At 49.4% G+C, this 13529-nt stretch overlaps 1 protein-coding gene across 1 annotated transcript in view; it reads right to left on the reverse strand.

Moving 5' to 3' along the window:
* LOC129386569 (high-affinity choline transporter 1-like) overlaps positions 1-10585 on the reverse strand; it is a 49444-nt gene extending 38859 nt beyond the window's left edge. Inside the window, exons 1-3 of the mRNA XM_055074636.2 lie at positions 10372-10585; positions 1247-1354; positions 413-568 (exon numbers count right to left, since the gene is read on the reverse strand). Of these exons, the coding sequence (XP_054930611.2) occupies positions 413-568; positions 1247-1354; positions 10372-10564 (457 nt within the window). The 5' untranslated portion in view covers positions 10565-10585. The remainder of the gene's footprint in view (positions 1-412; positions 569-1246; positions 1355-10371) is intronic.
* Positions 10586-13529: the final 2944 nt, after the last annotated feature.

Genomic DNA, 13529 nt, shown 5'->3' on the forward strand with positions numbered 1-13529 from the left:
TTGCGCCTGCAAACCAATGAAAAACACGATGTAGCTTACATTAAGGGCGTAAGATAGCGTGTCTACGTTTTCTTGTGCACGGACAACCTTCCTATCGGCTTTCCAAGCGTCCTGCTCAGCCGCCATATTGTTTGGACAGGAAAGTAGCATATCCCATTTTTGACTTCGATGCTGTTTTCGCGAAGCTGTCTACTTTGACGTCTTCGTGAAAAGTGGAACGAGGCTTAAGATGGCCGCTGTCCGCTAAGCCACCTACTTAGTTCTCCTCAGCGAGTATTGGAATACAGCACAAAATTCCCACGCCATTACCAAATATATTTCCGTACAATGATGGCAAACAGAGCAAGTTGTAACTCGTCGACGCAAGCCTCTGGAAAGAGCGCCGTGACATCACCGACCGGCGCCATCTTACCGAGGGCGGCGAGGATGGCGGCCGACCAGAACACTTCGCCGCAAAGAGCCGGCAGGAAGAGCAAGCAGCCCATGCGGGCGCCGAAGTGCTGCTGGAAAGGGTCCAGCATTGTCTTGTAGCCGGCCTTTCTCATCTTCACCGCGAACAGGTATCCGCCTGCGCAGAGCATAAGGAGAACCTGAAACGTAACACGCTTCTAGCGCCATCTTGGTGCTTGTTCTTGGATATGTGTTTCTCTGGAAAGCTGTCGTGTTCGAATTTTGAACCCTATTATATGCACCGATTCCGCGCTGTAAGCAAATCGAGGCTCTGGATTTCTTTGGCCGTAACGGATCTTTGAGGCATAAAAATCCATACCTTTATTAGTATTTACGATGCACTGTGCCACGGTATATAGGCAAGAAAGTGGGGAGCCACCACGTGACTTCCGCCAAGCTTCTTGTTCGAGTATCTGCTATGGCAACCACAAAAAGTTCAGGGCCGCGGTGACCGGTCTTTCCCTGCTTCTTTGTATCTCCTTGTTGAAGTCGGTAGTGTTGCATAGAAAAGTATTTCTTTAAATTAAAATATGCGACAAGTGCACATCACATCGTGCGCGTGCGTGTTAAGTGTTTCTTTATGTGTGCAATGCGCTCGTGATTATGTTGTCTACGTCTGCATCTGTACATATGCGATATTGTGTGAATACCTACAGTAGTGAACAAAAACATAGTTGATATTTTACGAACAACGTACTTGTGTCAATATTCATGCGCCAAGCTTCAATCTGACGTGGCGATGAGGTCCCCGATTGCGCCCTACTGCAAACCGAACTACCCGATCAGCTTAACTCACCGATGAGCAGGCTGAGGGCGTATCCGAACGGAGCCTGGCACCAGGAGAGCCCGCTGATGTAGATCACTTCGGCGGTACCATTGATATAACCACCGCCAACCCAGGTCGCTAAAGAGACGAGGAAGGCTCAACTGTCATAACCCATAGCATGCCAACACTGCAGGTGTAGGGTCACCTTATACCGTATACCACTTTAGAAGCTTATCACCCCGGCACCTCTTTCTCGCGATACGGAAACACGCCATTGAAATTTCAGTTCCACGTGAAGGGCGATGCATTCAAAGCGATACCAAGCGTTGTGCTTTAACTGCTCGGACACTACGCACTACGTGACGCGGGTGCTACGTGTTAGCACGACGTAGCAAGCGCGACAACTGCTTTTGGGCAGAATGGAACACCACCATAACGTTAGCCTGACTTTTACGGTCTGTTCCGCTCGGACCAGTGGATGCACGCAGCAGCATTCTCCGCAGGAATGCTGTAGTGCAATTATGTAGCTGCGCCTGCAGACAACGTTCATGCCGGCGGTGGAAGGCAAAACGATCTACCCTGGCTTGAACAGCTCGAACCACTTGAGCCGGTTGAATAGAGCATTGATGGCACGTCCACTTTGTCGTTCTTGCAGCCAAACGCACTCGAGTGCGTTTCGCTGCAAAAACGACAAAGTGGATGCACCATCAATGTTAACCTCTCTAAACCCCTCTAACCCTCCCCGCGCATGCTTCGAATGAGCCGTCCATAGCCTCGAGCATCCATTTCTATCGCAAGTGGGCCACTTCAGTGGTCAATATAGGGTGGGCCCCGCGGAACGCGAGCCTAAATTAGCAAATCTTCTCGCTTCCCATATAGGAACTGTGTGCAACCTAATTAGACTGTCGCACTTGCAGGCGCTGTAGCCATCTAGTTTGGCCAGCGCCTGTTCTGAGAAATTGCACTAGCCTATAAGAACCATTTACCTTGTGAATACGCGTCCTGGTAGTAGACAGTGATCTCTACGTCTAAGCACAGTAACATAATTTATCGGCTCGTTCCATCGAGTACCCTTCGCAGCGCCGCCGTATCCGGCAGGGCCAGCCACAGTTCGATACTTATCACCACATGCCAATGACAGTCCTTGTTTATGGTACATATGAGTGGTTTAAGAAAGGAAGACACTTTAATGGGCTTCTGAGGCCAGCTCTGAAAACTAACACGCCAGCTGAGAGCACCAATTAATGTCACCAGCAAAGCGCCAAGAGAAGGAAAGTCACTTCGCCTTAGCAATTAAGCTAACTATGCATATGCTGTGTCAGGTAAAGCATTTCTAAAAAAATTGCGAAGCAATTGCAGGAGTGCCAAGAGCTCTGAAAGTTATACTAATGCTCCCTGGAATCGCAGAGTGGCAGGGAAATTGTTCCTCACTCTTTTGGCTGCGGTTGGTCAAGGCATGCATTATCAGCCGGCTAACCTATCACCTCCCATACCACAACCTGACGCTCTCTCAGACCAACCGTATACACACAATTATTAGAAGAGCCGTTAAACAAGCACTCAGAATTCCTGTATATGCTTCCACGGAACGACTACTTGCTCTCGGCGTACACAATACCATCGAGGAACACATCGAAGCGCACAGAATGGCACAACTCGAGCGATTGAGACTGACCCCTATAGGCAGGCATTTGCTCTCACGACTGGGCTACCCACAGCATTCACCCTCTACGCGACAGCATGTCCCAGTCCCATCAAACATCCGAACCTTACTCACCATAGCGCCCATACCGCGCAATATGCATCCAGAGCATCATAATGGTCGCCGGGATGCACGTGTTAGATACCTTCGGAAACTTCTCAACGCCCAGCCGGAGGGCACCGTCTATTATACCGACGCTGCCCACTATGCTCTTGCAACCAGAAACAAAGAAAAACAAGTGTCGGTTGTGGCGGACGGTCAAGGTAATATCGTCACCTCGTGTAGCGTCCAAACCGAGGCTACGCTAACAGGGGAGACATTGGCCATAGCACTCGCTTTCAACCACATCGTCGGTCTCATGAAAAAATCACCAAAACACGACCACATCATCCTTACAGACTCACAAGACGCATGTCGAGCCTACCTCAGGGGTCATATACCTCAGGAAGCCAATCGCGCTCTCACCAGCACACGTAAGCTCCCCGCCGTTCCAGATCCCTCAGTACCACGCATCAGGCTGATTTGGACACCTGCTCATGCCTCACTGTCGGGCAATGACCGCGCTCATGCGGCTGCCCGAGAGCTAACCTGCCGGGCACCTGGCAGTGAGGCGAGCAACCCATATCAAGCCTCCCAGAATTTGCTCAACACATACCGGGACACTCTAGACTTTTACAGACTAGGGCGCTTGCAATATCACCCTCCTCCCAAATCCTTCTCCCGGGATGAAGCCGTATCACTGAGACGGCTTCAAACCAACTCATATCCGAACCTCCTCTTTCTCAACAAGCTCTCCCCAACCTTATACCCCACCACCTGCCCAGGGTGCGGTGCACCACCGACGACGTTCCACGTCACGATTGAGTGCCAAAAACCACCTAAGGATATCCCTCTTCTACAATCCCCCCAACCAACATATGCGCAGTGGGAGGCGATCCTCCGTCGCTCCGAGCCTCAGGTCTGGCTGGCCCTGATACGACGAGCACGAGCGGTAGCGACAGCCATTGGGGCCCTGGACTGAGGGCCCCAACTACGTAAATCCTTCGACCTTATTATAAAGTTTCTTCTTTCTCTCTCTCTTTTGGCCCTCAGTGCATACATGGAATTCTAACGGGAGTTCATCTGTCACTTCTTTTGTAGATTTGACACAATATTTGATGTCATCAGGTTTATGACACAATGTTAAAAGTTTCTTAAATGCAGCGCCCCCTGGCAGCCCTGCCTTTTTGTGTTGCTGCTGCGCCATGCCTAGCAGGCAATGTATAACATAGAGTTTCCTACAAGAATTACTAGAGGGAACTCTGGCGCTAGTGTCTACGGGAGCTGCAATGGGAGCGATTGTCCTAGCATGGGAATAATGGGAAGTACATGGATTTGCCTAAACTTCGTCCTTTTAGCTTCAAACGGCATTGTGACTTTGTTACCTCGTCATTTTCAACAGTATATTGCGGCATAAATAATTAAATAAACATAATTAAAATTGCCCGACGGCAGGATTCGAACACAGGGACTCTAGCACAGAAGCCTGATATTGAAACCATTTAGCCACGGACGTACGTATCGACAAGCGAATGAAACGCCCTTATGAATTTATCGCGGGCATGCGAGTGCCTTGAGACGCTTGGCGCGTTTCGATTTGGCCACCTGGACAAGCTCAATCGTTGCAATTAATAGAAACTGTACGCGTTCCCGGCGTCTTCTGCACTTCGAAGAATATAAATTGCGCCGAAATATACGACAATAATATTTATATAGCGTAATATATAAAGCTTCATAAAGCCACAAGAACGTCTGAATCCACAAGCACGAAGATCAGACAAATCCATGTACTTCCCGTCATTCCCATGGTAGGACAACGACTGCAGCGCCAGAGTTCCCTCTAGTAATTTTGTAGGGAACTCTATGATATATAAGGGGCCGCAGTAGTCGCGTTTTGGCAATAAAGATGCAAGTTTGTCACTACTAGGCGTGCTGGCCTGTTTCTTCGGTGGCTGCGTTTCGCGGGCCATGCTCAATTGTATCAACTGGCGACGAGGTGAAAAGGACTTCTACTGCTGCGCGCACTACGTCCGAGCCTTACTGCTGCTACGATACTGCTACTTCGGATTCTACTTCTGTGATGGATGCCAGGGACTTCGCCGCTGCTGAGACGCATCCTTGTTTGGCCGCTACTGCTGCTACCGCGACGAGTCCACGTTGCTGCCCATGCTACTTTTGAAGAACCCTTTCTTGTATACTACAGCAACGACTTACACTACGGACTTCAGGCGCTACTACGGAAAGCGTTGCTACATCCTGCGACCTATTCCTCGGAATTGGAACAGCTGAGACGCTACCAGGACGCTAGCCCTACTTCGAACGCTTCTGCTGCGACGCGTCCACGAACGCCAGGTATGCCGCGCCTGCTGCGTTTCAAGTGAGTCTACGTTCCCGCACGGTTCGACCACCCGTTCAACATGCCAAATTTCGGCAGTCTCGAGCCATTCGAGGGCGGAGGAAATTACCGGCCCTGATATGTGGACCGACTCGAAGCATTTTTCGTGGCGAACGATATCGCCGAAGACAAACAAACGTCCGTATTCATAAGTTGTTGCGGACAGAAGACGCATGCGTTGCTTCGCAATTTGGTGAAACCCGACAAGCCGAGTGACAAAACGCTCCAACAGATTATTTTGGTTCTTGGAAACTACTATTGCCAGAAGCCGTCTGCAGTCGTGCAGCGTTTCCGTTTCAACTCCCGAGTTCGGGCAGAAGGCGAATCTATCAGCGAGTTCATTGCAGCGCTGAAAAGCCTCTCTGAGCATTGCAACTTCGGTGCCGAACTAGAAGACATGATACGCGACCGTATTTTATGTGGTGTGAACAACGCAGACGTTTAAACAAGATTGCTGGTAAAGGCGGACCTCACTTTCCAGGATGCCGTGCAGACAGCCCTAGCAATGGAAGCAGCGAAAAGGGACGCCGGGGAGATTGCACAAGCTAACCCTAACGGCACCTTTTTGACCCACCGCGTCTCATCCGGCTACGAGGCCGTCACCTGCTATCGCTGCGGGGGTGGACACCTTGCATCCGAATGCAAGCATGTGAAGACCGTCTGCAATTACTGCCGCAAACGGGGTCATCTGGCGAAAGCCTGCAATACGAAACGAAAGGACAGCCACGCCCGAAGCAGTAGTCCTCACGAGCAGCGTTCGCCCACTGCACGAAGTTCGTAGGCGTCAAGCAACCGCCTTCGCGTGCACACTGTAAAAGATGAAAATGCCACTGTAGTTTCGCCTTCAGAAGTCTGCGACATGTGGCATATTAACTACGCCGAACCGCCTCCGCCTTTCACCGTCACCGTTGACGTTTGTGGCAAGCCGCTCCGCATGGAAGTGGACACGGGGGCACGCGTCTCCGTCATTGCCAAGTCGCGGCTCCTACAGTTTGTGCCTTCGGTTAATGTGCAGCCGTCGCAAGTATTTCTGCGAAGCTATTCCAGGGAAGTGAAAAAAGTCGAAGGCAAGGCTGACATTCTTGTAAAGTTTCATGGCAAGGAGGCGGATCTACCCATTTTTCTGACCGGGGAACATTCACCTACTCTGCTAGGACGCAACTGGATGCGCGAGCTGGGCATCGGCCTCTCCAATGTTGAAGAAAATATACATGCACTTTCTGGCATCAAACACCTAGTCCAAGACTTAGCAGGGGTGTTCGAAGAAGGTCTTGGTACGTACAAAGGTGCTGAAGCGTCATTAAATGTTCCTTCAGATGCCCCACCTCGGTTCTTCAAGCCACGCATTCTGCCATATGCCTGAACAGATGGAGTCACTCAAGAAATAGAACGATTAAGAAGAGATGACATCCTTGTTCTAGTGAAAACATCCAGGTGGGCTGCACCTATTGTTCCTGTGGTAAAAAAAGATGGGCGCATTAGAATCTGCGGAGACTTTAGTGTCACCATCAACCCAGTAGCGACAGTGGACAAATATCCAATTCCAAGGATTGAGGACCTGTGGACTGTCCTTGCAGGGGGTGAGAAATTTATCAAATGGGATTTGCGCGACGCGCATCAGCAAGTAGTTCTTGATGAGGCCTCCAGAGAGTACGTCACAATTTCGACACACATGGGGTTGTTTCAGTACACCCGCTTGCCTTTTGGAGTCTCGTCAGCTCCTGCTATATTTCAACTAGAGATGGACAACTTGCTGAGAGGACTACCACATGTGGCCGTCTATTTCGACGACATTCTTGTCACAGGTGCTAATGATGCTGAGCATTTCAACAACCTTCGTGCTGTGCGCCGCAAGCTTCAAGAATCTGGCATCAAAGTGAAACTCGAAAAGTGTCATTTCTTCGTGCCACAAGTGGAGTATTTTGGGCACAGCATCAGCAAGGAAGGCCTTTCCCCGAACGTCGACAAGGTGGCTGCCATTCTGCATGCCCCTGTGCCAAAAGACGTCAAAGAACTTCAGAGTTTCTTGGGACTTGTTAATTTTTATCTACGTTTTTTGCCTAATCTTTCTGCACTTCTTCCCTACACTCTCTTCTTTGTGATGGAAAGAACTGGGAGTGGGGACAAGACCAGCAAGATGCATTCACAGCCTACAAATACCTGGTGGCCTCAGCTCCAGTTCTTGTACATTTCCGCCCTGACACGCCTGTGGGCCTCAGCTGTGACGCATCACTTTATGGCGTAGGTGCAGTTCTGGCCCACAAAGATGCTCATGGCAGAGAGCATCCCATTGCTTTGCCTCACGGAGCTTGTCAAAAGCAGAACGAAATTACAGTCAACTTGACAGGGAGGCCCTGGCACTCGTGTTTGGCGTAGAGCGGTTCCACCAGTACTTGTGGGGCATACCGTTTGAAACATACACCGACCACAAACCACTTCTTGGACTACTGGTTGCAAACAAGCCTGTCCCTGTGCAAGCATCACCAAGATTAGTCCGGTGGGCTCTCAAGCTATCTGCGTACAAGTACGCACTTGTGTACAAGCCTGGAAGAGAGCTTGGTCCTGCTGATGCTCTTAGCAGACTGCCACTACCTAACGACAGCACCACACTGCCTGCCCCTGCAGAGATGTTCATGTTGGAGGAGGCCTATCCACGACTTCTTTCACCTGCTGTGGTGGCACGAGCCACCAGGAACGATCCAGTTGTGGGTCACGTTGTGCATTCTTTATTGAAAGGAGAGCCTTCCAGCTGGGCCAGAGTGGAACCATTTCAGCACAAGAAGCTCAGAACTCAGTCTCCATGAAGGCTGCCTACTATGGGGGACACGAGTAGGAATTCCCAAATCACTGCAGGCCCAAGTTCTTGGAGTACTTCACGCCAGTCACCCTGGTATTGAAAAAAGCAAAATCATTGCCAGGAGCCATGTCTGATGGCCAGGCATAGACAATGACATTGCGAACAGTGTGAAAAGCTGCGCTACTTGCTAGGCTCAACAACGGGCTGCGCAGCCGGTCCCACAGATGCAATGGCCGCTTCCGCACCGACCCTGGTCACGGCTCCACATTGATTTCGGGGGACCATTTCTAGGACACATGTTCCTAGTCATCGTGGATGCTTTCCCGAAGTGGATAGAAGATTTCCTTGTGTTATCTACATCTGCAGAAGCTACCATTTCTACCCTGAGAATTGCATTCGCTCAGCATGGCCTCCCTGACGTAATAGTTTCTGACAATGGCCCTGCGTTTACCAGTGCACAGTACCTTGAGTTCTTAACTCGAAACGGAATACGCCGCATGCTTGTAGCGCTGTATCACCCCGCTTCCAACGGTGCAGCAGAACGACTGGTACAGACTGTAAAGAACAAGCTCAAGAACTCTGGCTCCGGCGACTTCAAGACACAGATTTCCAGGTTTTTATTTCATTATCGGACAACCCCACATGAAGTAACTGGTCGGCCACCATGCGAGCTCCTAATGGGGAGAATGTTCAAAACTCCTCTGGATGTCCTGCAGCCTAGCCTACAAGCATCGGGGCTATCTAAACAGCTGAAACAAAAGTTGAATGCTGACAGAGGGTCACGGCAGGCAACATTACTCCAACCAGGAGATCAACTGTATGCGAGACACTACCGCACAGGTGCACCATGGGCACCTGCCAGTGTTTCAGACGTCAATCCACCGTCGGCCCAGGTTCTTTTCAAGACGTTTCGACATGGTGCCGACACAATGACCACTTGCGCCTTGCGCAGACAGCGCCACTTCGTCCTGCTGGAGCAGAAGTTTCTCCTCAACTGGGGCAACCGCCCACCCATTCTCCAGCTGTCCCGGATGTGCTTCATGAGAGAGAACCAACCATACATCTCCCAGCTGCACCCGCCGTGCTACATGACGAACAGTCGCCGGGAAGCGTATCTGGAAGTAACTGCGCCATGGACAACCCTGTCATGGCTGCACCTTGCACTCCACAGTTGCGCCGTAGCACAAGAAGTTGAAAACCAGTGGTCATGTACTCCCCGTAGCATATATCTTAAGAGGGGAGGAGTGACACAATGTTAAAGGTTCTCTTAAATGCAGCGCCCCCTAGCAGCCCTGCTTTTTTGTGTTGCTGCTGCGCCATGCCTAGGAGGCAATATATAAGGGGCCGCAGTAGTCGCGTTTTGGCAATAAAGATGTGAGTTCGTCAATACTAGGCGTGCTGGCCTGTTTCTTCGGTGGCTGCGTTTCGCGGGCCATACTAATTGTATCAGTTTACTTTCACGGTACCGGGCGCTCTCAAATTGCCCCTGTGAAGAACTGACCTCGCAGCCGTCTCATTGCGATTTGGAACATTATGATATCATATGTCTCTTCAAGCATATCAAACAATCGCAATGTTGCTATAGACGACATGGTTCCTTTTACGCGCGGAAGAAAAGGTAAGCGTATGAGCAAAACTATCATCACTAATCCGAGCGCCCAGGCCAGGACTCATTTCTTAACACCGCCGCCCGGTGTGCCATATCTGCTATTTCGTTCTTAATGTTAGGGGTGCCATATTATAATGGTCCAGAAAGCGTGCCGTTTTAGTCGTGTGATTGGTCAGAATGGCACTTTTGCTGACCAGACATGCGAGGCCAAGCGAACGGTTCATTCTCCGAAGCGTTAGAAGATAGCGCCCCTGGGTTATGTGTCTACCTAGTGGACATGTCCTTTTTTTTCGCTGCTGAAGTGCTGATTGGCTGGGGATGCCTGTATCCTTCTGACGCATACCCCAGGCCAGACAATCAGAACGTCAGTGCTCGCACAGGTCACGTCATTGAAGTTCTAGGACAGTTTCACTATACAGAAGCACTTTCTTGGGAAGTGTTTTGACAAACACACACTTCTTGGCGCCCCTTTAAAGTAGTATTTGCCGCGTACCTCCAACAATTATCGTAATTATAGACTTGGGGCTCTTGCGCGTGTGCCTTAAGCGCCAGCAGACGAAGACACTGAAATCGACGCACGATCTAAATTTACTGGCATCTCAGCGGCGCTTACCGGTCATAGTAAAGACGCCGATGAACAGCCCGATGTTTCTGCCGGCGAGCATGATGTCGGATTCTTCGCCCATGCTCATTGATATAGTGCTTCGACGCGGCGCGTCGTTCTTGCGGCCGGCCCAGATGCCCACCACCAGGATGATGATGTAGAAGAATACGATGGCCACCAGGCCCGGTATGTTGATCGCCATCTCGCTTCGGTTTCGCGGGGATGGACAGTCTCTCGGGGACAGGCAGGGGCACCTGTGGAGGAGCGGCTGAGTGCGTGACCTGCGAGCTCGACTGCCAAAAATAATTATGGCGGACGCTGCGCTCTGCTCCTCACCGTCGTCTTCGTCCGCTAGCGTTGTTGTTGTTGTTGTTGTAGCCTGTGGCACGTGTGGCTCCTACCCACGATGGGGGATTGGCCAAGAAATGGGTGGATTATTCCAAAATTATATAGAGCATAAATTTCCTAATATCTATGGGAATAGCATTGAATGGGGTTGAATTACCGACTAAAATAAAATCAGGAAGGTGCTGTTGAATGAGTAATAATTATTTTGAAAGTAATAAAAAAATATAATTTAGCAGGGCATTCGTTTAGATTCTGTAAGGAATGTTTGGACAGCGAAGCAGGCATCCCTGTGGCTGAATCCCAAAGTGGACGCTCCGAACGAAAGAATTGCAGGTTCTGTCAAGTCCAGGCCAATTCTTCGAAAAGGTATCTCCAACAATCTTTTTCTTAACGCAGCAAAGCGGCGACAAGATAGAAGAAAGTGCTGCATCGTCTCCTCCTCTTCACAAAAAGAACAGAGGGGAGAGGGAACCAAACCCGACCTGTGTAAATAGAAATTTAGGGAGGGAATGCGGCAGCGTAATTTGGTGAGGCAGACCTCAAGCATCTTTGTGTAACAAGATTCGCTATGCCAGGGAAATGCCAGGTGTTTATACTCTGGAGAAGCTGTCAAATGTGGGTTTGATAAGGCTAATCTAATTGATCTGATCTGAAATCTTGCCGCCGTGATCTGTGCTGTCACTGGTAGAATAGGAAGAACAGGGCCGGATAGTGATGCATGTGCCAGTGAATCGGCAGTTTCATTAAAAAACAAACCTTTATGACCAGGCACCCAAATCAAATGAATACATTGCACATGGGCAGGAACTAGTAAGTGGAAGAGTTTTAGCATGGGTGACTCATTAGTAGCGGTAAGGCAAAAGCATACAGAAAGGAAGTCCGTAAGAATAGCAGCCGTTGTAATCGTTTGGTCTAATTTACGTAAAGCTAGGATTACTGCTAACAACTCGGCCAGAAAAATAGGCACAAAATCAGGCAATCTTAAAGAAAAAGACATGTCGAGCGCAGGACAAAATATTCCTATGCCAGGTTTTTCCACACACTGTGAGGCATCTGTTGCAATGATAATGTTTGTTTCTAGGGTGCTTAGGTGGTCTTGCAACATGGCGTTTAAGATGCCGTAAGGGAGTAGTTTCGCGTGGTTCGGGAAAATGTCGTCGAACCTGATCTCTGGGTAACTTGAATGCGTATTATTAGGAATCACATCACGAATTTGCGCGTTTAGTGGTTCAAGTAATGTTTGCACAAATATAATCTAGCGTGCTTTAGCGCAGAGCTCGTGATTCGTGTGACGCTTTGTCATCTTCGCCCTTGAGTCAGCTTCAAGCGCAGCGCATCCCCACTAGCCATGGAAAGCAAAAAAAAATTATTTCCTGGCTAAATTCTTAAAGCACTACGTTGTGGTACGTTTTCCTTTGATATTATGAAACGTTTCCATCAGTGTTTCCTCTGTTTAGGCTTCAGTAATTATACTTCTAAGCCTACACGATTCTTCGTCACTCCCAATACTGAGTGTAAGCATTATACGAGGGCGAAACAGAAAGTTTTTGCCCTTATTTTTTTAGCCATATTACGACTGTAAATGCGAAGTCAACATATCTATTCCCAGCGATGGACCTTTCTTGGGCCGGCCACGCCTAATCTGCCGGTAGTGCCGCGGCACGGTACTGCTGTCAGTTGTTGAAGTGCGGATGAGCGCTTTTGTTTGAAATCAGGGGTACAATCAGGACTCCATGTGAACCAAAGGTCAGTGGGTCGCCTCGCATTGGGCACTCACGCGAAGACTACAAATGAAGTTGTTCAAGGTGATGTGGGCTGGACTACCTTTGAAGTGAGGGAAGCTCGCAGTAAAATTGAGTATGAAGAACGACTGAGGAATATGGAAGAAAGAAATGGGCTGGGAGAGTGTTGAGGTATCTCTACTGGAAAAACATTGATTCACAGTGGATGAAAAGAACTAGAAAGCTTACCAGCAAGTATGCGGCCTCTAGGGTGGGCAACACAGCAACAAAGAACGTCAAGCGGAAGGTCAGAGAGGCCGAAATAATCTCATGGGTGGCGGCAATGGAAAATAAGCCTGCCATGAGCAACTACTTAAGAGGAAAAAAACAAAATCCGGAAAAACAATTTATGATAACTAAAAGGGAAGCTCATTACTTTTCGAAGCGAGATCACGATGCCTTAGGACGCGCACCTATAAACCGAGATATATGAATGAAGAAGTATGTGCTTGCTGCGGTAAAGCTAGAGAAACGATGGAGCATGTTTTATCAGAATGTGGAGATAGCTGCCCAGTAGTCGATTGAGGCACCACTGGACTCCTTGAAGCCCTTGGCTTCAGCGAGAGCAGGGGGAAAGTAGACATGTCCGCAATACAGATCCGTAAGAGGCGATTCAAAAATTGGTGGAAGTAGGGAAAGGACAAAAACGGAGACGTACAAAAACAAAGTTCACAAGAGGGGTCAGAAAATTTGGTTATGGGAATTCATCGTGCGTGTTTTGTTTATTTTTCTTACTTAACCTAAGTAGTACATTAGGCAGTACAATAGCAAGAGCTTGGTGGTGCCACCCTCCGCCCCGTTCCAAAGGAGACCCTCATAGCATCCATCCAACATCGATCCATCGAAGATCGCGGTTGTGCTTCACACGTTCACGGCGAACGAGCAACGAAGCGTGATGCGTTTTCTGTGGAGCAAGGGACGAACGTCCATCGAAATCCACAGGGAAATGCAGCCCACGTATGGGGAAAGGTGTCTCGCTCTGAGAAGACTGAGGTGTTGCGAGTTCGCAAAAGGCCGTGAAGACTTGTGTGACAATGA

The sequence above is a fragment of the Dermacentor andersoni genome, chromosome 4, assembly GCF_023375885.2.
Source record: "Dermacentor andersoni chromosome 4, qqDerAnde1_hic_scaffold, whole genome shotgun sequence".
NCBI classification, from domain to species: Eukaryota; Metazoa; Arthropoda; class Arachnida; order Ixodida; family Ixodidae; genus Dermacentor; species Dermacentor andersoni.